Genomic DNA, 23,484 nt, shown 5'->3' with positions numbered 1-23,484 from the left:
TCTGTTTTTCTCGTTTTCTGCTGCTGTTGCGCTACGCTTCTGTGTACAGTTTAATTTTAACGGTTGTCTATACTTATTATTTGAATTACCGTGAGATGGCGCGAAAGTTTTATTTTCAAAATAGAAAAAAAAGTCACCTTAAATTGTATCACATATAAATTAATATAAGCAATTAATTACCACTAAATTAAAGTGATAATTATTCAAATCGTTTAATTTTTAATTAAAAAGTCAAAAAAAAACCTAAGCTTAGTACCGCTGCTACAATAAATATCAAATTCAAATTTTCGCGCGAGAAAAAACTGCGCTCATCTCAGTGCGCATCCGCTCAAAAAAAATACATCCAAAACCGACTACACTTTTTTTTTTGGTTTAAAAAACACGTTGTGTAAAAACAAAATAAACAAAACATCAATTACTATTTTAAAAGTTGACCATTTAATTAACAATTCATAATAAAATAATTAATTGTTGCCGTTTAAATAATACCAATAATTAACTTTGTAAGTAAAATTCAATTATTATTTAACCTTATTTTAGTATATATTTTTTTAATTAATAAAATAATATACGAGGAGCGGTAAGAATATGTATTGCTTGTGTTAATTATTATAATAACAAGTATTTATTTTATTTACAGAAAGAAAAACAAGTTCAATATTTAAATAAACAGAAATGTTACAACGATTTAAAATGGCCAAGCGTGCGCTTCTTGCCGCTCCACGTACGTATTATTCAACTCGTACTGCACAAATGCCAATAATTAATAACAATAATAATAAAGAAGATTACAAAGAAGGCGATGAATTGCACGGTTTTGTTATCAACGAAGTCAGTAGAATTGACGAAATGTATTTAGATGCGATTCGCTTGACGCATTCAAAAACAGGAGCGCAATATTTGCATTTGAATCGGGATGACAGCAATAATGTATTTTCAATAAATTTTCGTACGACTCCAATGGACTCAACAGGAATACCTCATATTCTTGAGCATATGACACTGTGCGGAAGTAAACTCTATCCTGTACGTGATCCATTTATGAAAATGCTGCGCAGATCATTGGCCACATTTATGAACGCAATGACTGGTCCTGATTACACAATGTATCCATTTTCAACCCAAAATCTTAAAGATTACAACAATTTGCAGTCAATTTATGCTGATGCGGTCTTCAGGCCTCTTCTACGTAAGCTAGATTTCGACCAAGAAGGCTGGCGACTCGAGCACACTGATTTGAATGACAAAAACAGCCCGATAATAATAAAGGGAGTTGTTTTTAATGAAATGAAAGGAGTTTTCAATGAAAATCAATCTATTTTTGCTGAAAAATTACTGAATTATATCTTGCCCAGTCACACATACTCGGTTTGTTCCGGTGGATATCCGCTGGATATTCCAAAGTTGACCTACGACGCGTTGAAAAATTTTCACAACAAATATTATCATCCGTCAAATACTAAAATTTATTCCTACGGTAATTTTGACTTCAAAAATAATCTCAAATTTTTGAATGACAGATATTTAAATAATTTCGATAAAATAGACGCAAGTATATCGTCCGTACCATCGGAAACTCGTTGGACAGAACCAAGATATAAACACATAACTTGTAAGAATGATCCTCTTGCTCCAAATCCTGAAAGGCAGAGTGTCATTGCGATAGGATACCTCTGCAATGATATCACAGACATACAAACAACTCTTGAATTAAATATTATTTCTGAATTACTTTTGAAAGGACCAACGTCAGCATTTTATAAATCTCTGATCGAATCAAATTTATCAACTGGTTTTGGTCCATTTACTGGCTACGACTATCAATTAAAAGATACGATATTTGCTGTCAGTTTACAAGGAGTAAAATCTGATGATTTTAAAGTCATTGAGAAAGTATTTCATCAAACAATTGACAGCGTAATTGAAAACGGGTTTGAAAAAGATCACATTGATGCTGTACTACACGGGATTGAACTGAAAATAAAACATCAGGTATCGAATTTCGGAATGAATCTACTGTTTGGTCTCACGCCATTATGGAACCACGATGGCAATTTAGTCGACTCAATGAGGATAAATAAATTAATTAAAAATTTTAAAATGAAATTACAGCAAGATGATAAATATTTAAATAAAGTTATTGAAAAATATATTAAAAATAATCAACATTGTTTGATATTAACGATGTCGCCGGATGATAATTATCAGCTGAATCTACAAAAGGCCGAAGACAAATTACTCGCTGATAAATTAAATGAATGCTCCAAAGATGATCTAGATAAAATTTATGAGAACGGTCTAGTTTTGCGGAATGATCAAGAAAAAAATCAAGATTTAAATATATTGCCAACGTTAAAAATAAGTGATTTAAAAAATGACGTTGATCGCTACGTCACAAATGACATTTTAATTTCAAATGTTCCAGTTCAATTGTCAATCCAGCCGACAAATGGAGTTTCTTATTATCGCGGTATTTTAAATACAAACAAGCTTGATAATGAGTTAAAACAATTAATCCCATTATTTAATACCGTAATCGCTAGAATGGGAACTGAAATTCATGACTACCGTAGTTTTGATCGCTTATGTCAACTAAAAACCGGTGGGTTGAATTTTTCAAGTCATGTTTCTGAAAATAAAGACAATATTTATAATTATGAAGAAGGAATTTTGATAAGTTCGTATTGTTTGAATCATAATTACGAATACATGTGGAAGTTATGGAGCGAATTATTTAATAAAGTTGATCTAGAAAATACAGAACGATTTGAAACTCTTGTAAAAGTAGAGGCTAGTGATTTATCAAATGGTATTGCTGATTCCGGTCATATTTATGCTATGAGCAGCGCCGCTAGTTTGATATCACCGGTAGCTAAATTCAAAGAAAGTATATCTGGGCTTGAGTATGTCAGCCGCATTAAAAAAATAACTCAAAACAATGAATTTCTGTCTACTTTGAATAAAATTAAATCCATTAAAAACGATGTGTTGAATAAATCGCACTTACGCACAGCGATTAATTTGTCAATTAATGATGACAATGACAAGAAAAATATAATTGAAGGGCTGAGAGAATTTTACGATGGCATTGACGGACAGCCGGATAATGATAAGTCATTAAAATATACTGCTGGTGAATCATTACTAGTAAATGATGATAAAAATGGTTTGGAAAAAGGAATTCATCATATCATGCCTTACAATACAAATTATACATCAAAGACACTAATAACTGTACCTTACAATCATCCAGATTTTGCTGCGCTGCGTATTTTATCTAAATTAATTAGTTCGATTTATTTACTGAAAGAAGTCAGAGAAAAAGAAGGCGCTTATGGTTCTGGCGCGACTGTATCATCTGATGGAATCTTTACATTTTACTCATTCCGAGATCCAAACAGCACTAAAACATTCGATACATTTGATAATACCTATGATTTTTTGCTTAATTATAATCTGAAAGATACTGATCTTGATGAATCTAAATTAGGAGTTTTTCAAAATCTTGATATGCCCATTGCGCCAAGCGATCGTGGGATGAAAAAGTTTTTGATGAATTTAACTGATGATGATGTACAAAATCAGAGAATGAGATTGAAGAATGTTAGCAAAGATGACATTATTAGGGTTGCGGAAAAGTATTTGAAACCTGGTGTTGATGGTATTAAAGTTGGAAGAGCTATTATTGGACCGCCAAATGCTGATTTACTTGATAGAAAAACTCAAAATTGGAAAATTGTTGAACAATAGGATTAATAAATTTAAATTTATATGTACAGGCTACCCGTTATAAGCCTTGTCTTGGGGACAAGTTTAGTCAACTGTATTATATTTATTATTAATAATAATTATTAAAAATGTAACTTTTTGTAATAAAATGTTAATATTAATGATAATTGTTCATAATTTGAAATAGTCTTGTATTTTTTGTGCTAAAAAAATGATTTTTTTACAGAATAAATAAAAAATGTTGAAAGATTTCGAAAATTATTTTGAAAATACTATTAATTTATTTGATGAATTTCAATGGTTGTTTAAATATCCAGTTACTAAAATCCTCGTTGAAAATTTTTTAAACAAATTTCCGGATGATTGGTTACAAGTTTTGCGACAACTAACGACAGAGGAGTTAAATGATCTTGTTAATGGTAAATTTGTAAATGAAAATTGGCCACCATCACTTGTGTCATTTGTTAATAAATGTAATATAATTAATAAATTACCACATCCACCTACACTTCCGCCTAAATTATCTGAACAACTTCCGAATGCATTTAAAACTGGACTGAGTCAAAAAAAACAGTATGAAATTTTGAATCTGGCTAAATTGATTAACGACAAGTGCTTGGAATATAATATACAGACAATTGTTGACTTTGGATCAGGTTTAGTAAGTAAAAGTTTATTATTTATCTATTTATTTATTTGTAAATTAAATAATTTTTTCAGGGGTATATTGGTCAGCTATTAAATTATTTATATGACTACAAAGTGATTGGATTAGAATCAAATTTAAATAACGTGAAAATCGCTGAAAAACGTCAGCACTCATTATATCCAGAATCAATAGAAAAAGTTAAATTTGTAAATATAAAAATAACAACAAATGATTCTGATGAAGAAATAAAAAACAAAATAAAACTTTTGACAAACGACGAGGAATTCTGTCTTATTGGTTTACATGCATGCGCTGATTTGAGTGTAACTGCATGTAAATTATTTTCAAAAATAGAAATGGCAAAATTATTGATAATTGTCTCTTGTTGTTATCATAAATTGGAAGTTAATGATTATAATAAATTTATAAATTTTCCAGTATCACAGACACTGAAAAATGTTATAAATAATAGTAATAATAATTGTAATTATAAAGAAATTTTACATAGGCCTTTTTTAAGACTTGCATGTCAAGAACCAGCAAATCGATGGGATAAAATGTCGAAAGATTTACATGACAAACATGCGTTTTGTGTTTTATCACGAGCAGTTATTGAACTGTTTACTTATGAAAGTAATTATAATAATACTAATTACCGTCTATAATATTTGAAATTTTTGAAAATTAATTATTGTTTAACTGTTTTAGATAATATAACTCTTACTAAATGTGTAAGGAAAGCGACAAGAAAATCTCAATGTAAAAACTTTGAAACTTATTTACAAGATACCATAGAGCGGTATTATTTCAATGGAAATTCAATATCGAATGACGGTGATAACAAAAAATTTATGGAAACCATAATGAAATTATGGGAATCGCATGAGGATAAAATGAATGATGTAGAAATTTATACTGGATTACAATTATTGTTACAAGCACCAGCGGAATCGTTAGTTTTATATGACCGATATTGTTGGTTAATTGAAAATAATTATTCATCCGAAATAGTTGCTGTTTTAAGTAATGTTATTTCGCCAAGATGTTATGCGACTGTTGGAATTAAAAAATAACATTTATCTATATAAAAATTTATACTATTTTATTTACATCATTTAAATGCCTATTTGTTTCAAGAAATCGTAGTCCGGCCGATTAATAAGTCGACCTCCACTACGATGACTTGCCGACGAGTTGTAAACTTCAAAATTAAAAAAAAAAAACCCATGTTTAAATGGGAAATAAAAAATTAGCGACCTTATCAATATTAAGAGCTCAAATTTCAACAGGACTTGGTATCCACCAAAATTGTAAGGCTGTTTATAAAAAAAAAAATAGTCGGTTTTTTGGCACAGTCTAACATATATATTTAAATTAATAAAGTATATTTAATTACTATTAATATTATCGATTGTAAGGATGAATTTGTGAGGCAGCTTTGATATTTGTTTTGATAGTACTTGGAGCTTTTCCCATTTGTCCAACTAAAAAATAAATAAATTAATAAGAATAATAATAACAAAAATAATAATAATAATAATAATATTGAACCTTGACCACCAGCACCAGGTTGACTACCTGGTCGACCGACCATCATATTAGAAGGTCCAGCGTTTACGCCCGACTGGACCATTTGGACAGTCTCATTCTAAAAAAATAATTAGTTGATTAAATAAAATTGAAACTGATTAATTAATAAAAAATATAAATTACCTTTAGAGCTTTTCCCATTCCAACAGCAGCAACTAGAGCATGAGTATCAGCTGTGCTACTAGTTTGAGTTTGTGTTGTTCGAGAATTAGCTTCACTTTCCCATTCATCGCGTGCTTTCTCAGCAATATCATGAACATGAGTAATAACTTTAGTATACTGTGCAACTTGTTTCTGTAAAATAAGTTTCTATTAAGTAATATGTTGATTATTTATTTACTATCGATTATTTGACATCAACAATAACATAATTAACTTTAGCCTTAACAGCTTACATTGCAATCCTAGTCGTCAGTTTAGCATTTTAAAAAATTATAAACAAGTGAGTACTTGAATAACTAAATATTTTTTTTTATAATAATATTAACAATTGATATTTAATATATGAACTTACATGTGAAGCATCATAAGTTAAGTTAGCAGCTTTGTGCTCCAGTTGAATCATTTTTTGTTCAGCTTGTGGTTCTGGTTTCGTTCTCAGATAATCGGGAACTAAGTCATGAGCAAATGTAGTAATTCTACCTTCAGTCATTCTCATTAAATCTTCATCTTTTTCTGGACTTAGCAACAATGGTAGGACAGTCAAATTCCGAAAATTTGGAGCTTTATCATGAGCCAAGAGCTTTGATAAACTTGTAAGCTAAAGAATACGATATTCAAATGAATAATGAGTGTAAATGTAGCAGACATAAGATAAATTTAAAAGTTAATAAGTGCATTTTTTATTAATTATTTACTCTATTTATTTATAACTTTAAATTTGTCTGATGTCTGCTACATTTAAACTCGTAATAAATATTATTTCAAAAATACTCTAATTAATGTCAATAAAAAAATTTACTTACATGACCGGCAATTAAAGCAAAATTATCAAGAAAACTTGGCCAGTTTAATGTTTCATATTCGTGTTCCAATTTAAATAACATAGAAGCTATTGAAGTTTTCAAATCATTGACGCGCATAATCATCGCTTCTAATGCTGCGTCTAATTGTTTTTCTTCCCGTTGCATTTTTAATTTTGATGTTATTATTTATTTATAAACAACAGGAACTACTCTTACACAAATAACTAACCTGTCAATTATTTAATTTTTTTTCTGGAGCTGCTGAGCCCTAACTGTCAATTTTATTGATCAGTTTACAATCCGTCGTTACATAGAAACGTCAAACATTGTCTTTATTTCCAACTGATGGAGATCAGCTTTGAGTTGTTAGTTAACCGTTTAAATTCAAATGATTTTTTGTTTAACAAACAAATAAGTATCTTCAAATTCAAAAATGTAAGTACTAGTTCATTGCCTGATAATTAATTAACAATAAACACTTTTTTATTCATTTAAAAAACCTCATTTCCAAAATTTAAATCCTTCCCGCTTAAAAATGTAAACAAACTTTTTTTTTAAATTCACTTCACTAACGAGCCTTTAATTATTTAAATAAGTATTCTTAATTATTTACTTTACATTTATTCCACCTCGATTAATTAACTTGTAATTATCAATATTATCAATTTTGTTTTCAAATTTACTAGAGTAACCACAAAATTCTGTCAATATTTTGTCTTATGTTTTTTTTATTGTCTAGGTTACCCGTGAATTCAATAAAAAATTCAAGGAGGTCTTCGGTAATTCAAAATTTATTTAAATTTTCAAAAAGCTTCTTCATTTTTTTTTAATTAATTAAAAGATAAATAATTATAAATATTTTTTTGTCATGTAGATTTTGAAGTTACCAAAAAAACCAACGTCCTCACAAAATGTTGAGTCGAATTCGTCACCGGAAAATAGCCCATCTAGACTCAAGCGCAGAGTCAGTTTCGCTGAGAAAAAAAGTGTTAAGTACGTAAATTAATTTTTTAATTTATTTATTAGTGAAATTACAAACTCAAGTGTCAGTTTACTCATATAAATCTTTTTTACAGAGAGTTCGTTGATTCATTCGAGCAAGGAACGTTATGGGACAGCACCTACGAGGAGAGCGACTCCAGTCAGATGAAACTGAGTCATACGGAAGCTCCAAAACCCGGAATAGTTACGACTACTAGTTTTTTAAGCCTCGCTTTGAATGCAGGTCAAAACTTGGACATAAATCCGTCATCTGCTTCTCTACGCCCGGACAAAATTGAGTTCAAGTTTCCAACATCGGAGGCTGCGTCTCTTCTGGAAGTCCGGACTGAACGCGTGATAGTAAATCCCGAGCTGCTGGCTAACAAAGAAAACATGCCGGAGATTTTGAGTCTAGAAACTGTAGAGAGTTCTTTTGTCGAAGTTGCCGTCGACGAAACGAGACTCGTCAGTCAGACCCCAGGATTCGCGGTCTACTGCGACGAAGATGAAAATCGTTTGGATAAAACTAATGTCGAAGATGTTTCTATGGAATGTACGATAGTCGCTTCGGATGTTCCTCTTGTTGGAAATCAGGATAATAATTTAGATAGGAAATTTAAAGACACTGTATATTTAAATAAATCAATGGAATTTACTCAAGTTATTCCGGCATCTAATTGCAAGACGCGGTTTTGTGATGACAGGACTCAGGTGTTCAGTAACGATTCTATAGAAATTACTGAGGCCATTTCGTCAGTCCCAATAAAATCCAGTGGTTTGGGTGAAGAAAAAACTCAGGTCTTCTTAAATAAATCGATGGAAATGACAGAAGTCATTCCTTCAAGTTTACCACGGCAGCATGTTGATGACAGAACCGAAGTATTCCATAATAAATCAATGGAGATGACTGAAGCGATACCATCGACATTGAGTCGTCATTATAATGAAGATAGAACTAGAGTTTTCCATAATAAATCCATGGAGATGACGGATGTGATAGTTCCCCTGGTGCCTGATATGCAGCAACGTAATTTTACCGGAGAGAGGACTGAGGTATTCCATAATAAGTCTATGGAGTTGACTCAAGCAGTGCCAGTGTCATTACTCAGTCAATTCCGTCAGTTTGGTGAAGACAGAACAGAAGTTTTTCATAACAAATCCATGGAAATTACTCAGGCAGTGCCTCCAGCATCAGTTCTTACTCAGTCTCGTCGTTTTGGTGACGACAGGACACAAGTTTTTCACAATACTTCAATGGAAATGACTCAGGCAATACTTCCCGCATCAATTTTATCACAATCACGTCATTTTAGTGAAGATAAAACAGAAGTTTTTCAAAATAAGTCCATGGAAATTACGGAGGCCATTCAACCACAGCTGAGTTTATTACCACGTCGTTGTGATGAAGAAAAAACTCAAGTTTTTCATAATAATTCAATGGAAATGACTCAAGCAATACTTCCAGCATCAGTTTTACCACAATCACGTCATTTTAGTGAAGATAGAACAGAATTTTTTCAGAATAAATCTATGGAATTTACTGATGCGATACCTCCAGTGTCACTAATGACTCGATTACGTCATATTGATGATAGAACAGAAGTTTTTCATAATAAGTCGATGGAAATGACTCAGGCAATAGTTCCAGCATCATCACGTCGTTTTGGTGATGATAAAACAGAAGTTTTTCATAATAAATCCATGGAAATGACTCAGGCAATAGTTCCAGCATCATCACGTCGTTTTGGTGATGATAAAACAGAAGTTTTTCATAATAAATCCATGGAAATGACTCAAACAATACCTCCAGCATCACAAATCATCCAATCACGTAATTTCAATGATGATAGGACACAAGTTTTTCATAATAAATCAATGGAAATGACTCAAGCGATACTTCCAGCGTCAATTTTACCACAGCCGATTCATTTTGATGAAGAAAAAACTAAAGTCTTCCATAACAAATCAATGGAAATAACTGAAACAATAAGTTCTTTACAAACTCCACTTACTAACCGGTCGATTCTATCAAAATCAGCTGCCCAAGATCTGGAAATAGATCACAATTACTTTATGGAGAACACAGTATCAATAAATCCGTCTTTGAAACGAAGCTATCACTGTATCGCAGACACTAAAACTCCAAAGTCAGCAGTCTCTAGTCCGAATGCTAAGAATCCTCGTGACTGTAAACCACCTGTTGATCGAAAAGCTTCGATGGAAGCTCTGCATCGGATACTGCATCAAGATTTGAACAAAGACAACGATCTGTGCCCATCATTTTTATCCAAACCGCCGATTATTTCAAATGAAAACGACAGAGCTGATGACTCTATGGAAATGACCGTAGCGATTCCGTCAATCCGAGCACCAGCTTCTGATGTGAGAGAAAGTCTAGTTATGTCTGATACCGTTGCCGTTGAACCAGATGATTCTTCAAGTTTATCAGCATCGGATTCGTTTGAAAAAAATCAAGCACCCGGTTTTGAATCTCAATCGGATTCAGTAAATCAGTCGACTGATTCAGTGAATAATGAAAATTCAAGTGATAGATTTACGGAACTGATGTCTAGAAATGAAGATCAATTTGATTTTGATGGTAGAGTTTCATTGCAAGAGACACCTTCATTTATTTACACCAATGATGCGGATTTTAGTGTCGATCAAGATGTTGATGCTCCTAAAGTGTCTCAATCTCTGAATAATGATTCTGATAATAGCACGCTGGTGGAGTCCAGCAACTTGAGTAAAGACTCTAGCGATCTAAGTCAAACAAGTGAACTAGATGAGAGTAATAACAGAGAATCATCAACTGACGATATTTCTAAAGATCTGTCTGGCAATGACATAAATTTGGATTACTCAGATAAAGTTAAATGTGCTGCAAACGAGTCTAGATTGAAACGAAGTATTTCAGATGAAGATAGTGAAGAAGTTGAGAAGAAAAAATTAATTTTAACGTTTACTGAAGACATTCAAATAAAAGATAACTCAGCAGAATCTAATGTCCTGTCAAATGATTCAGCGGATAGTCAAGTAAATAGAACGCAAGATGATTCCATGGATGTCAGTCTGGCGGTAAACGAATCTCTAGAGGTATTGGATGATAAGAAAATAAATATTCCAGAGATAGGATACCTAGAGCCGAGTGATATCAACATTCGTCTGCAAAAACTTATTATAAGAGACCAGTTAGTTAACAGAAAATTAAAAGAGACTCAACAGAATATTCAAGAAGCCAAAGCTAAGCTCAAAAAGCTACCGAAAAAAATTGAGTGCGTGACTGAAGAAATTGTTGATCAAACTCCGTACCAGTTACTAAAAGTTGGTCTTGAGAATTACGCGAAGAGGAAAGAGTGCGTTTGGAAAATCCATACCATCAATCCGGCTGTTGTCTGCATTGAATTCTACAAAACTAGTTTGATATTCGGGGTCCGGGTGAATGTTGCCGAACCAGAGGAAGAAATAACTAAAATTCGTATCGTGCCTCGTGTATGTGACAATGATATCGAAATGTTGAAGCTCACTGATAGATTGATCACCAGAAAGATCGACTGTGATCGGTTGATGGAGACTCATAAAAATTACGCAGATATTCCTAAACTTATTGCTCTTGTTACCGAGCAAGTTGTCTTTGTCTACGATTTTTATGAGGAGTTGAAAAAATTGTACAGGCTTAGTGTGATGGACATTCTTGGAGACATGTAAGTCGATTACTTTGAGTATAAATATATGATAATATTAATAATTAATAAAATTATTCGACTTTTTCAGAGTATCAGTAACAGTGAGAACTAAAAAAATGGAGACAATTATCAAACTTAAAATTAATATCGCGTCATTTCCATTTATAAATCCTGATGACATAGAAGTTATTAATATATTAGGATCTGTTAGGTAAGTAATTGTAATTATTTGTATTTATTTTACGTATTTAAATTTTTTTATTTATTATTTTACAATATTTCAGAGACAAAGATGTGAAAAATTTAATAAAAAATGTAAAACCAACTCCGAAATTACTTACACTGTATATAAATGATGTGAAACAACTTTTAGAATTACTTGCAATTGCTAATTCAAAGATTTGAATGTAATTATAATTATATATATATTTTTATAAAATTTTTACACAAATTAAATTATATTATATGTAAAAAATATTATTATTAAATTTCGTGCAATAGAGCACAGAGTATTAAAAAAAAAAATTGAATTGAATTAAATAAAACTACAGTCCACTGCTTTGCCAACTGAGCTATCGAAGAAATTCTAATTTAAATAATAATCAATTTATTATTCAATAAAACTATTTATTGAGTAAATTCTGGGTAAATAACAATAAAAAATAACGTGGGAATGGAATGGAATTGTCTAGTTGATCATGAATTCAGCAAAACTGGATGTTGAGTGATTCTATGAGAATTGAAATAAAATAAAATAAATTAAAAAAAAAACGAGTACTCTTGGTAAGGTATTGAGTTTAAGTAACAAAGTATTAGTATGTGTGGATCAAGATAGATAAGTCTAGTCAGCTAATAGCCGGTTTGATTAAACGTTTTTGCGATAACTTAGCGTTTGATCTCTTAGCATCTGGAGTTGATGTACTCCGTACGACATGGGCTCTGTACATTTATGTTTCGCGGACATCCTTATCCTTATAGTGAGCAAGCTAACAGTTATCTTCCATTTCTGTGAATAGAACGACTCTCAAGACCGGGCTTTAAACTTGTTCCTTCTTCATATTTTATTATTTGTTTAATGTTTTTATCTCATTTTTAAAGAAATTTATTGTAAAAATAATTGTTATGCAATAGCTCAGTCTAGGAATCAAAATTAGCAGCAAAATTATATTTTTTCTCGTTACATAACTTTGAAAGTCAGTTTTCCGTATAATATTTAAGATTTGAAATATTCGGAACTGATAAATTCAAACGATTATCAGGACATGTTTGATAATTAAACTAAAGAGTAAAACAAATTATTAAGGTGGTTTATTTATAAAAATATTGTCAAATGACACAGACTTTCTTTTAAGTAGCCAATAAAACTTGCGTGGGTGTACTGGGCCCGGTTTTATATTTCGTAACGCGCGCGAGCAAGCAAACATCAACAATATTTAAATATCTTAAATATAAATCTTGTTAATTTTTCCACAGTACAACTATCAATATCTTTAATTTTATAAAAATATATAAATACGAGTTGGTACTGTAATAAAATAAAAAATGTTTTTTTTTTTTTTAAGTGTGAAATTAATGCCTGTCTATAAGCCAATAAACTCAGTAATCGGATTAAGATAAGATTAAATTCTAAATAAGAAGAGAGGAACCATCAATTCAAAGTCAGAGCGGTTAAATATATCCATTTTGTTGCTAAAAAACAAATACATATATATTTATAGATAAAAAAAAATGACTATTTGAGATCTTAATCGGGTGAAAAAATTCTGGTTCCAGTTGTACTGAAAGAACTGTCCTTTCACTACGCCCGATCTTTATCGCGTCCGAATTTAACCGGGTGGGAGTCGAGTAGAGGGGAGGCGTTAGCGTATTCAAACTTTCATTCACTCTTTTTATACATTTTTATTATTTTTTTCGGTCCTCTTACTCCTTATACTGAATAAGAGTTCAGTTATCACCGAGCCGTTTCATTCATTATTATATTCTTGATCTCCCACGTATGCTAAAGGATTATCCAGTCAACGAGTACAGGCTCCGGTGCAATATACATTAAAATAATTGTGACGAGTGTCACGCTTGTAAGCTTGCCCATGTTCATACATTTTACTTTTATCTTTAAAAATAAACGTTTAGTTCTGATAATTTTTAACGCCTGTTCTTCTGAAATTTAGTCAGTTTTTTATCGATACCCTGTTACCTGTAGGATCAAATACTTCGGTTCATAAAATATATATATTTATAAATAATTTTGTTCCAGTCTAATAAATATTTATGTAATTACGAAACAAATAGTGTGTAATTTAATAACTTGGAGGGAAAATGTGGGCGAAGGATTTCTTGTAATTTCAACCTCCAGATAAATTTTTCTTTAAAAGTCGTCACCACTAAATTGCCTGGATTATTTAATCCAGCAAATGTTTTTATTATTATTTTTATCAAACCAATAAATTAATACTGATGAGTAAAATAAAAGGAAATAAGTGTGTACATTCCCACGATTAAAAATGCTTAATGTACTTGTAGGAAGACACTGAAGAGTAGGAACGGTTAGCGAGGAGGCAGTCGAGATACGAGCTGAGATTTCGTGGGACTGTATATAATAATACATAATAATAATAAATGTAAATGTGAGTGTAAGTGTAAAGTCAAATATATATATGAAGGCACACCTGGATGCGTGTATTGCGTATAGAGAGTTTGTAAGAGAGTCTGGAGAGCAAGTGGGCGTAAGGGCCGGAGAGAACGTCCACGTCTTTGCCCGGTGGGTTCCATACATGGCTATGCTATGTGGAAACGGGCAACTCTGAACGAGCACGACGACGTGGGACACTTGGACAGAGACAGTACCATATTTCTGCATCAAGGTGGGGTAAAGGACACACACACACTCTGTTATGTGGCTGGCTGGGATCGAATCAACTACGAAGAGGTGGACATATGCGGAGGCGAGTTAAGAAGTAAGACGAGAGTTAAGAGTAGAAAAAGATACTCCTATATCTCTCTCAAAGACTCAAAGGCTCCTTGGTCTTGGTAGGGGTCCTCCAACGATCCGTACACACGTTTAGTTACGTTTCACCTTTCTTTCGTTATCCGTTATCCATTTCTCGGCTCACTTAATTTATCAATATCTTAATTACTATCTCAACTATTCGCTATTAACTTCAATTCCTTATCTAATCATTTACTTTTAATTGTCATTATAATACTGGTGATTATTTATTTTATTTTGTGTTCCTTAAAAAAAGTAAATAAATCAATGTGATGATTTTTAGTTAAAATTTTTTATTTAAAAAGTGGAGTCTTCGGAGCTGAGATTTGAATTTTTTTAAGAGTTTGGGCGAGTGAGTTTTGTGATAAAAAATTAAATGGTTGAAAAATGTTTAGTAAAAGAGGGAAGTTTAGACGAGGGTGTTATGATTCACGGTGAAGAGGTTTGATAAAATAAAAAAAAGCTGAGGAAGATTGAGGATAAGAAGAAAAGGGTGAAGGAAGAAGTTGTCGAAGAAGAAATAGTCGTGTGTACACGCGACAAACGTGTGTAGAGGTAAGGGTTTGATCAAGGGAATGTTTACTTATAAGTTGTATCAACTTAAAAACTTGCTTGTAGATGCTGGACTAATATAGTAACTGGTCTGGCATTGTATCAGGGGTTAAATCTTGTTGCGCTATTGAAGGTCTTGATTACTAAAATGGCTCGATCGTCTTTTTATCACAAAAACCAATCGATTTAAAAAATTCATACAATTTTTCATTTATTTTTTGACCTTACTTTCAAATTTTTTGAATTGCTTTACAACTTGCGTGGGATCATGATTAATTAATTCACTTAAAATTTCTTCACATTTTAACGGACGTGATTTTAAATTTAGTCTGCGTTTAATATTTAAAATATTTTCTAAAACTTCTTTTACGGCACCCAGTGGATATCCGACTGTTACTCGTGCCAGCGACGAAATATCGAGATTTTTATCTAACCCGTGATATTTTGATATAATTTTCTGATAAAACATAAACAGAGAATTGTAGTCCGTAGGCGGTATTATTATAAATTTTTTGTAGAATTTATAGAAAGGTTTTTTTGATTTCCATGGCTCGTGCGCTATTCCCAATACCAGAATCTGTAAAATAAAATTTTTAGATATTTGAATTCGAAACTTTTCCCGGTAAAAATTAAAGAATCCGCGTAAATTTATTCAAAAGGAAATGAAACAGATCGTGGTTAATTAGGCTCAGAAAGACAACACTTTGAGAGTAATTGTTGATAAAAAGTATTCAATTTAAGATTGCATATGTCCAAGGCCGCCCGCAGCAAACCGACAGGTTATCGACGCCATAAACGCGCGTGGGAAGTGAAGAATCGAGACAAGTTTTCGAAGACTATCTCTATTCACGGGGTTGCAAAAATGAATAAAAGAAGATATAATAATAAATAAACATATATATATTTATATAAATCAAAGAAAAAAAAGCAAATTATTTAAAAACTCGTGTGCCCACGATCATACGATTAAATGCGCGCTTAATGCTTACATTATGACATTGTATAATTAATAAATATGCTAACAAGTTTTACATAAATTCAATTGAATTATTTATTTAGCAATAAATCACACTCGAATTCCCAGCTGGCGATTAATGTTATAAACTATTATATTTTTAACAACTTTATTAAGCAAATACTGATTACGATCTAAGTATAAGTTATAATGATAATAAACTAAATAATAATAATATTTTATTAGTAGTTACCTGATCCCCGGGGCTTATAGACTTTATTATTTTAGGTAGCAATCGTGCGAGTCTTTTAGGTTTTGTATCTTTTTCAACCGGTGGCACTTTCTTCCACCAGGGCTTATCGCCGCCATCGATCAAAATAATTACAGCTGATGGAGAGAATCTCGCCACAGCTATTACCATTTTTATTAATTTTTTTTCTGTCACCTTTTCTCGGTAATTGGCTAAATTACTAGGTGTTAAGTCTATCAAAGTAGCGCCGGCTTCAGTACAGATTATATTAGCGAGTAAATTTTTTCCTGATCTCGGTAAGCCGGCGATGCAAATTGATTTAGTTAAAGGCGTTAGTTTATGGACTTGTTTTGATCGCAACGGAAGAATGCAGTAATCGATAACCGCTTGTTTTACGTTACCTAGACTATTTCTTAGCTTCGATTCTCCGTAAGAAATGTCGCTGACCCATTCATCTAATCTAACGTTTTCATACTTTTTTATTATATTTGTTTTAACCAGTTCATCAAACATTTCTTGGATTTTATTAACATCCGGCAGCTTTGATTTCTTCTGTTTTTTTCGCTTGCCTTTGGCTTTGGAAATTTTGAATTTGACTTTATCGTCTTTGTGATCTTTGATCAATGCTTTGTTAAGACGCTTCAGTTCAAGTCTCATTGAATCATCAACAATTTCACGGGTTTCCAATTGAACTTCATGATAAATATCACCCATCAAATCGTCTTGTAACTCCCAGTCATATGAATACTGTCGATTTAATTCAACTAAAGTATCAAGAACTTTTGACCTCGGCATTATCCAATCTCCGGACTCTATCTTGTCACTTTTTTCCTGTGGACTTAAAAATTCTTGCGGACTTGGAACGTGCTCGGTAGCAATCAAAACCGATCCTCCATCAGAAGCCGGAGGAAAAATTCCAAAATGGCCTACTTGATTGTACCAAAGCCGAAACCATTCACGAATTTCGTCAGTGATGTCTTCCATAAGCTCAGGGCTTTTTTTTTCAAAAACTCGAGACTTTTGTTCACTTTTCCTCATCTCAAAATCGACTAGATCCCGCAATCGTAAGTCTTGCCGTCGTTTTATATTGTCTTCATCCTTTTTCAGAACTTGGTCATCTCTGGAACTGGAAGTCATTCCCAATAATTCTTCCAACCGATTTGCTCGCTCTCGTAAAAGCTTCCGGGCATAAAAGCCTCGCCATAATTTTTGAATAGTCACCACAGCTTTGTGAATTTTTTTTTCATTTTCTTTTTTTTTCTCGAGCGAAATTTCTCCTGACATCAATTTTTCATTATATTCCTTCTGTTTTTGGGCTTAAAAAATATTTATTAAATTAATTTCTCGCATATAATAATTAGTACCAAAATTTTCTTACTTCTGATAGCGATTTTTCTAGCAACTCTAGCTCTTTCGTGACTCTGTATCATCAAAACAGCTTTTTTAAATACTTGCTCATCAATTTCATCTGAAAAATTTCGTTTTTAAAGATGAGAGTTATAAAAACATAGCAACGAGTATCGGAGACATTAATTATTCAATACGTTTTTGATGCTGCCACAATTGATTATTGGCTGACATGCTTGGCGATGATATTTCAATATCATTTGGCGTCCACTTACTTTTAATTAGCAGGTCATCTGGGCACCTGCACATTAAATATGTTCATACCCACAATCTTACCTCAATAATTATTTTTTACTGCCCGCGAGCATTTAAAAATAATTATTCCACTTTAACCCACTCATATTCTGAGCAATTCAGTTTCACAATTTCTTTCTTGTACTCAAGCATCCGGCCGATCGAGCACCCGACAAATTTCTCAATGATTTCTCTCTTTTGGCTCTGGATTGTTTGCTCATAACACAACAGCAGAATCTTTGTAACTTTACGATATCTAATTTTATAAAAAATTTAGTAACTTTTTTTTTTAAAATCAATAGATCATTTTATTACTTCAAATAAATCGGCATTAATTTTTTTAACGCAGCTTCCTCAGTCAGTTCGTTTTCTTGGGCCGCAATATCTTGGGCCACTAATTTTGATATTTCTTTTTTCGCTTCCAACCAGAGGTCATCATAAAATTTATCAGACATAATAAATAATTTAAAATATTTACCATAAAAATAAAACGTAAGGTTATAAAAGTATTAAATGAAGTTCGTTCCCGACAAATAAGACAGGACGTTAAATTTTTCATTGGCATTTTAACACATGGCTGAAAATGTTTGATTGATTTATCGCGATTGAGGTTCTTCTAGAGTTGAATAAAATCCTCATGTTATTCTTTCTTTTCGGTTGGCATTCTCACGTCAACGCGAGAATTTCACGGGCTTAAAAGATCCAACACTAAAAAGAACAAAGACCAGATCCAGAGTAAGACAAATGGTCGCAAAATTCGATTATTTCGTTCGTGATAATTGATTCATAACATTAAACTTTTTTGTTACAGGATGCCGAATACTGTTTTAATATTTATACTGACAGCAGTATATATTTTACACACTAAAGCACAAAATGTGACTATTGCAGCAGTAGCGAATATAACTTTGTCCTCGATAGAACCCACAGGCGTCACTTCAACTTCTTTTAATCCTGAGCAATCTCATGACTCGACAACAGAATCATCAACTGTACCATCAGAAGAAATTTCGCATAATAACGCTTCTGTTCAAACAGAAGTGATTCAAAAATTTGATACTCCCTGGGAGTGTCCGAATTTTACTAAAAAAAATGTCGAGTGTTCTTGTGACTTTCCTCATACTTTAAGATGTACTGGAGATCGGACAGCATTGCAGGTTAATATTCCTATCATAAAAATTCTATATGGGTTCTTTTAATAGGGATTTAATAAACAATTATGTTGATTAATAGATTGTTAAGATAAAGTGAATCCTCAATAATAAGATGATAAATTATTTTAGACAATAAATCAGCATTTAAAAAGCAGCCGCGAAGGAGCAATATCACTGTTAGACTTAACAGTGACGGGGATTTCAACGCTTCCGGCAAAATTTTTAGAAGACGTTGCTCTTCACGGTCTCGTAATATCTACCGGTGAATTACGACGTGTCAATGACAATGCGTTCACTGGTTTAGTGAGACCACTCCAGGCACTTGGATTACCCAACAATCTTTTGGAGTCTGTTCCCACTTCGGCTTTGGCCCAACTCAATGGTCTAGACAGGCTAGATTTATCGCAAAATAAATTACATACATTGGAAGCCAATTCTTTAAAAGTAAGTAAATATTTTACCAGCACAAATTACTCGTAAATAAATAAATAAATAAATATAATTTATCATTGTTATTTTTTTTCTTCATCAATCTTCGACTTGATTGTTTTTTATTTTTTTTTCGACTATACATTATCATTCGATCAAGATTCCCCATGATCCCTTTTTTATTCCCATAACATAATAAAAGTCTCGTCTGTCAATCAACCTTGTACTCCCAGAAGATATTAATTCAGCTCAACAAGCTTGAATGATATAAGTTTTAAAAGGCATTAGCATTGATTCCCACAATTAAATCATTTGATTTAAAATATACTCTGGTTTTTTATTTATATACCCATATATTATATTTATTTCAGAGTCTCGCTAGTCTGACGTACCTGGATCTTAGCGACAATTTATTATCCCAATTGTCTCCGCAAGCATTTGGGCCATTGAAGCAACTGAGGTCGTTAAAAATGCGCGGCAATCGATTAAGCGTTTCAGCATTATCTGCACTACGTGGATTGAAAAATCTTGAAGAACTGGATCTATCTAGTAACTTACTTATTGGTCCTCTGGGACCTAATTTACTGCCATCAATGCCCAAATTGAGATTCCTAACTCTCTCGGAGAATGAACTTATTAATGTCGAGCAGGGCGCACTTGCCGGTCTTAAAAATTTAACATATCTCAGTTTAAGCCACAATCAAGTAAGTTTTTTAAACCCGTAATAACTTAATAAAGAACAATAGCCAGCCATTTAATAAATTTATTTACAGATTGACGTCCTCGAGGATCATTCGTTCAAATATTTGTCAACGTTGACTCGGTTAGACCTCGCGAGCAATCGAATCGTAGCAGTTTCTAGTGCGTCGTTGGCTCACTTGGAAAATTTAGTGACTCTGGATCTCACTCACAATTTTCTACGTTCTCTGACAGCTGATCTGGTGGTTCCATTAACGAGTCTACAAGATTTGCGCCTGGACGACAATGACATCACTATGGTATCCAGCGAAGTTCCAACATCGAAATTGAAACTAAAGCGGCTGTCTCTTGCCGACAATCCACTTAATTGTGACTGTACGCTTCTGGATTTCGCGAACTGGCTAAGCAACTCACCGTTGGATGAAGAAGAAAAAAATTCTGCTGTTTGCGCGACACCCCCAGCTCTAGAAAATGGGATCCTGACCCAGGTGTCACCGGGCAGTTTGCTCTGTGGCGATCCCACACCGCCAATAATGACCAAAGTACCGTTAGCACGCGACCAATTGACTCTCAAAGAGTTCCACTATGACAAATCTGGAGTTAATATTCTATGGAACGTAGAGCCTTGCAGCGAAAGCTACACCTGCGACAGTTTGATTGTCTACGAAGCCACCGGGAACTCGGAAGTTGAAATAGAATCCAAGACACTCCATTGCGATTCCCGGTTTATGGCGAATCCTTGCACGCTTCCTGTAACGATTCCTACGTCAGTGAATCTTCAAGTAGGCCGGAAGTACAGGTACTGCATAGTTCTCCTCGTACCGTCGGAACAAGGCAATTTATCACTAGGTCTAGGGTGCAGTGACATAATTCCTCTTGAAGAAACACCAAAATGGACCAATCGAGACGCACAGAATATTGCGCCAAGCCCTCCGACAACTTTTCCAAGCACCACAGTCCCATCAATCCGACAAGATTCCCACAGAATTACCGGCGTTCATGTAAATGTGTCCGAACAAGGATTTCTTCACGTCGATATCAGTCTATCGTCAATAGAATCCTCAAACTCAGCGTGTGAATTATTTGTCGTCGTCTTTGCAGGCGAAGCTGCTCTCCACCGAAGAAAGTTGAACTGCACTCTAGCTTACGCAGAAATGACCGGACTCATCCCCGGCAGATACAAAGTTTGCGCGAGTTTGAATAATTATGATGAAGGCCACGAGAATAATAGCGGGAGCTCTAGATGTGTTGAAGTGCAGGCATTCAAACAAAAAATTGACTTAATTATTTTAATTGCCGTTGTAGTGTCGTGCGCTTTATTTGTAACGATTATTATGTTTATTCGTAACTTGATTAAAAAAATAAAGACCCCGCAAATACAGACCCAGTGTTTTTTACCCGCGCAAGAACTTGAAATCACTCATAAAGCACATTACATTAAATTACTGGCTACGACAAAAGTCTGATTGGAATTTGTTCAATTTACATTTTATTTCAATCGTGTAAATAATTATATTTTTTTTTATTTAATTAATTTTAATATTAAAATTATATTTAAGTGTTGAAATGTATATTAATGATGTTATTTAGTGCCTGATAACCTTTATATATTTTTTGAATATATATTTTGTAAATACTTCGTATGTATGTATTAACTGAGATTATTTTTTAAAATAAAATAAAATAAATGAATGTAAATTATTAGACACGATTTTATTTTGGCATAATAAGTAATTTTATGTGTAAATAAAAATAAATATTTTGAGATAATTATATTTAGCGTACAAATTGAACTACAGGAAAATAATAATGTTTTAATGAAGTAAATGTAAAAAATAGTTAGCTTGCTATCACTAAATTATTAATCCACGCATAAGGGTATTTTAATGTAAAATGTAAAAAGAAAAAAAAACGATAAAAACGGAGGATTTATAGTTTCGTAGCTCCAATTAATGTTCTCCGATCGGCAATAACTCAATGTTTTCCCAATACGATAACAATAATTGGACCAAAGACTTGTAGGCACCCAAATAAGGACGGCTTCTTTCGCTATATTGACATTTATGAAATTTTATAGCTTGTTCACGTCATTTTTAGCGATTTCATATGACAAACTTTAAAATCATCGAGCATATTTATGTGCGATGATGTAGAAACCATGTTTGAATTAGAAATAACGTAAATCCGGAGGAACTTGACTTGGTGAATCTGCGAAAAGTTAGTAAGAGTAAACAAAAAAAAAGATGTATAAATAACATTCTTGAATAACAACGAATGTGTCATAAATAAAAAGAACATATTTTTTTTTTGACATTTTTGGGTTTCTCGTTCTAGAGATAATCATACGGATAGAAAAACATTAAAATTGTGCTGATTCATTCTTAACAGAATAAAAGTCACGAGACACTCAGGATACAACTACAAAAACAGTGTCATGTGACCGCATCTGCCGTATTTGCTCGACGTCGATTCCTCAAAAAATAAATATTTCTTAGGACTTTTTTGGGTTTTTTCTACTAGAGGACATCCTAATGAACAAAAAACGTTTGTGTTGTGATGAGTTATTCCCAACAGGACCAAAGTTACGAGCCATTCCTCATAATATTGCATAGACAGTGTCATCTGCCCTCATCTGCCCGACGTCGATTACTCAAAAAATAAATTATTCCTAGAACTTTTTATGGCTTTTTCTACTAGAGGACATCTTAATGAACAAAAAACGTTTGTGTTGTGATGAGTTATTTCCAACAGGACCAAAGTTACGGGCTACTCTTTGTAGAAAATCATTTCCACCCATCTCTACCCATGTCCACCAACCCATCATATGGGTCTGAATTTGAAAAATAAATATTTCTTAGGACTTTTTTGGGTTTTTTCCACTAGAGGACATCCTAATGAACAAAAAACGTTTGTGTTGTGATGAGTTATTTCCAACAGGACCAAAGTTACGAGCCATTCCTCATAATATTGCATAGACAGTATCATCTGCCCTCATCTGCCCGTATCTGCCCGACGTCGATTCCTCAAAAAATAAATTTTTCTCAGGACTTTTTATGGCTTTTTCCACTAGAGGACATCCTAATGAACAAAAAACGTTTGTGTTGTGATGGGTTATTTCCAACAGGACCAAAGTTACGGGCTACTCTTTGTAGAAAATCATTTCCATCCATCTCTACCCATGTCCACCAACCCATCATATGGGTCTGAATTTGAAAAAT

At 32.9% G+C, this 23,484-nt stretch overlaps 6 protein-coding genes across 6 annotated transcripts; 4 read left to right on the top strand and 2 right to left on the bottom strand.

Annotated features, from left to right (window-relative positions):
• Positions 1-253: 253 nt before the first annotated feature.
• Positions 254-3,990, top strand: LOC103578592 (presequence protease, mitochondrial). Its single transcript, XM_008559724.3, has 2 exons — positions 254-503; positions 641-3,990. Exon 2 carries the CDS (start codon positions 676-678, stop codon positions 3,748-3,750), a length of 3,075 nt encoding a protein of 1,024 aa, XP_008557946.1. The 5' UTR covers positions 254-503; positions 641-675; the 3' UTR covers positions 3,751-3,990.
• Positions 3,963-5,458, top strand: LOC103578593 (methyltransferase-like protein 25B). Its single transcript, XM_008559726.2, has 3 exons — positions 3,963-4,390; positions 4,450-5,011; positions 5,087-5,458. Exons 1-3 carry the CDS (start codon positions 3,968-3,970, stop codon positions 5,449-5,451), a joined length of 1,350 nt encoding a protein of 449 aa, XP_008557948.1. The 5' UTR covers positions 3,963-3,967; the 3' UTR covers positions 5,452-5,458.
• A 242-nt stretch (positions 5,459-5,700) lies between these two features.
• Positions 5,701-7,188, bottom strand: LOC103578594 (mediator of RNA polymerase II transcription subunit 8). Its single transcript, XM_008559727.2, has 5 exons — positions 6,934-7,188; positions 6,483-6,728; positions 6,092-6,262; positions 5,930-6,026; positions 5,701-5,862 (listed from the first exon to the last, which is right to left on the bottom strand). Exons 1-5 carry the CDS (start codon positions 7,096-7,098, stop codon positions 5,783-5,785), a joined length of 759 nt encoding a protein of 252 aa, XP_008557949.1. The 5' UTR covers positions 7,099-7,188; the 3' UTR covers positions 5,701-5,782.
• Positions 7,189-7,257: 69 nt separating this feature from the next.
• On the top strand, positions 7,258-12,005 carry LOC103578623 (uncharacterized). The gene is made up of 6 exons (XM_053743198.1): positions 7,258-7,368; positions 7,673-7,712; positions 7,808-7,926; positions 8,010-11,618; positions 11,689-11,811; positions 11,885-12,005. Coding segments are annotated over exons 1-6 (4,014 nt in total). The 5' UTR covers positions 7,258-7,366.
• A 2,241-nt stretch (positions 12,006-14,246) lies between these two features.
• Positions 14,247-21,875, top strand: LOC103578595 (slit homolog 2 protein). The gene is made up of 5 exons (XM_008559728.3): positions 14,247-15,141; positions 18,796-19,141; positions 19,268-19,582; positions 19,939-20,271; positions 20,341-21,875. Exons 2-5 carry the CDS (start codon positions 18,797-18,799, stop codon positions 21,730-21,732), a joined length of 2,385 nt encoding a protein of 794 aa, XP_008557950.1. The 5' UTR covers positions 14,247-15,141; position 18,796; the 3' UTR covers positions 21,733-21,875.
• On the bottom strand, positions 15,241-18,439 carry LOC103578624 (dynein regulatory complex protein 11-like). Its single transcript, XM_008559763.1, has 7 exons — positions 18,300-18,439; positions 18,088-18,240; positions 17,879-17,991; positions 17,722-17,811; positions 16,347-17,659; positions 15,367-15,715; positions 15,241-15,299 (listed from the first exon to the last, which is right to left on the bottom strand). Exons 1-7 carry the CDS (start codon positions 18,437-18,439, stop codon positions 15,241-15,243), a joined length of 2,217 nt encoding a protein of 738 aa, XP_008557985.1.
• Positions 21,876-23,484: the final 1,609 nt, after the last annotated feature.

Source organism: Microplitis demolitor, chromosome 2 (assembly GCF_026212275.2).
Source record: "Microplitis demolitor isolate Queensland-Clemson2020A chromosome 2, iyMicDemo2.1a, whole genome shotgun sequence".
Taxonomy (NCBI): Eukaryota; Metazoa; Arthropoda; class Insecta; order Hymenoptera; family Braconidae; genus Microplitis; species Microplitis demolitor.
Note: the sequence above shows the minus strand (reverse complement) of the source record. Positions and strands in the feature narration are given on the sequence as shown.

Excerpts from the sequence above, each read along its gene's own strand:
- LOC103578624 (XM_008559763.1), bottom strand. The coding sequence starts at position 18,439 with ATGTCTGATAAATTTTATGATGACCTCTGGTTGGAAGCGAAAAAAGAA. Across the intron at positions 17,992-18,087 it reads CTGAATTGCTCAGAATATGA|GTGCCCAGATGACCTGCTAA; the intron begins GTGGGTTAAAGT and ends TTTAATGTGCAG. Across the intron at positions 15,300-15,366 it reads GCAATTCAAAAAATTTGAAA|ACGATCGAGCCATTTTAGTA; the intron begins GTAAGGTCAAAA and ends TGTGATAAAAAG.
- LOC103578594 (XM_008559727.2), bottom strand. The coding sequence starts at position 7,098 with ATGCAACGGGAAGAAAAACAATTAGACGCAGCATTAGAAGCGATGATT. Across the intron at positions 6,729-6,933 it reads TTGCTTTAATTGCCGGTCAT|CTTACAAGTTTATCAAAGCT; the intron begins GTAAGTAAATTT and ends CGTATTCTTTAG. Across the intron at positions 5,863-5,929 it reads ACCTGGTGCTGGTGGTCAAG|TTGGACAAATGGGAAAAGCT; the intron begins GTTCAATATTAT and ends TTTATTTTTTAG.
- LOC103578593 (XM_008559726.2), top strand. The coding sequence starts at position 3,968 with ATGTTGAAAGATTTCGAAAATTATTTTGAAAATACTATTAATTTATTT. Across the intron at positions 4,391-4,449 it reads TTGACTTTGGATCAGGTTTA|GGGTATATTGGTCAGCTATT; the intron begins GTAAGTAAAAGT and ends TAATTTTTTCAG. Across the intron at positions 5,012-5,086 it reads TGAACTGTTTACTTATGAAA|ATAATATAACTCTTACTAAA; the intron begins GTAATTATAATA and ends TAACTGTTTTAG.
- LOC103578592 (XM_008559724.3), top strand. The coding sequence starts at position 676 with ATGTTACAACGATTTAAAATGGCCAAGCGTGCGCTTCTTGCCGCTCCA.
- LOC103578595 (XM_008559728.3), top strand. The coding sequence starts at position 18,797 with ATGCCGAATACTGTTTTAATATTTATACTGACAGCAGTATATATTTTA. Across the intron at positions 19,142-19,267 it reads GAGATCGGACAGCATTGCAG|ACAATAAATCAGCATTTAAA; the intron begins GTTAATATTCCT and ends AAATTATTTTAG. Across the intron at positions 20,272-20,340 it reads TCAGTTTAAGCCACAATCAA|ATTGACGTCCTCGAGGATCA; the intron begins GTAAGTTTTTTA and ends ATTTATTTACAG.
- LOC103578623 (XM_053743198.1), top strand. Across the intron at positions 7,927-8,009 it reads GCTGAGAAAAAAAGTGTTAA|AGAGTTCGTTGATTCATTCG; the intron begins GTACGTAAATTA and ends TCTTTTTTACAG. Across the intron at positions 11,619-11,688 it reads ATGGACATTCTTGGAGACAT|AGTATCAGTAACAGTGAGAA; the intron begins GTAAGTCGATTA and ends CGACTTTTTCAG.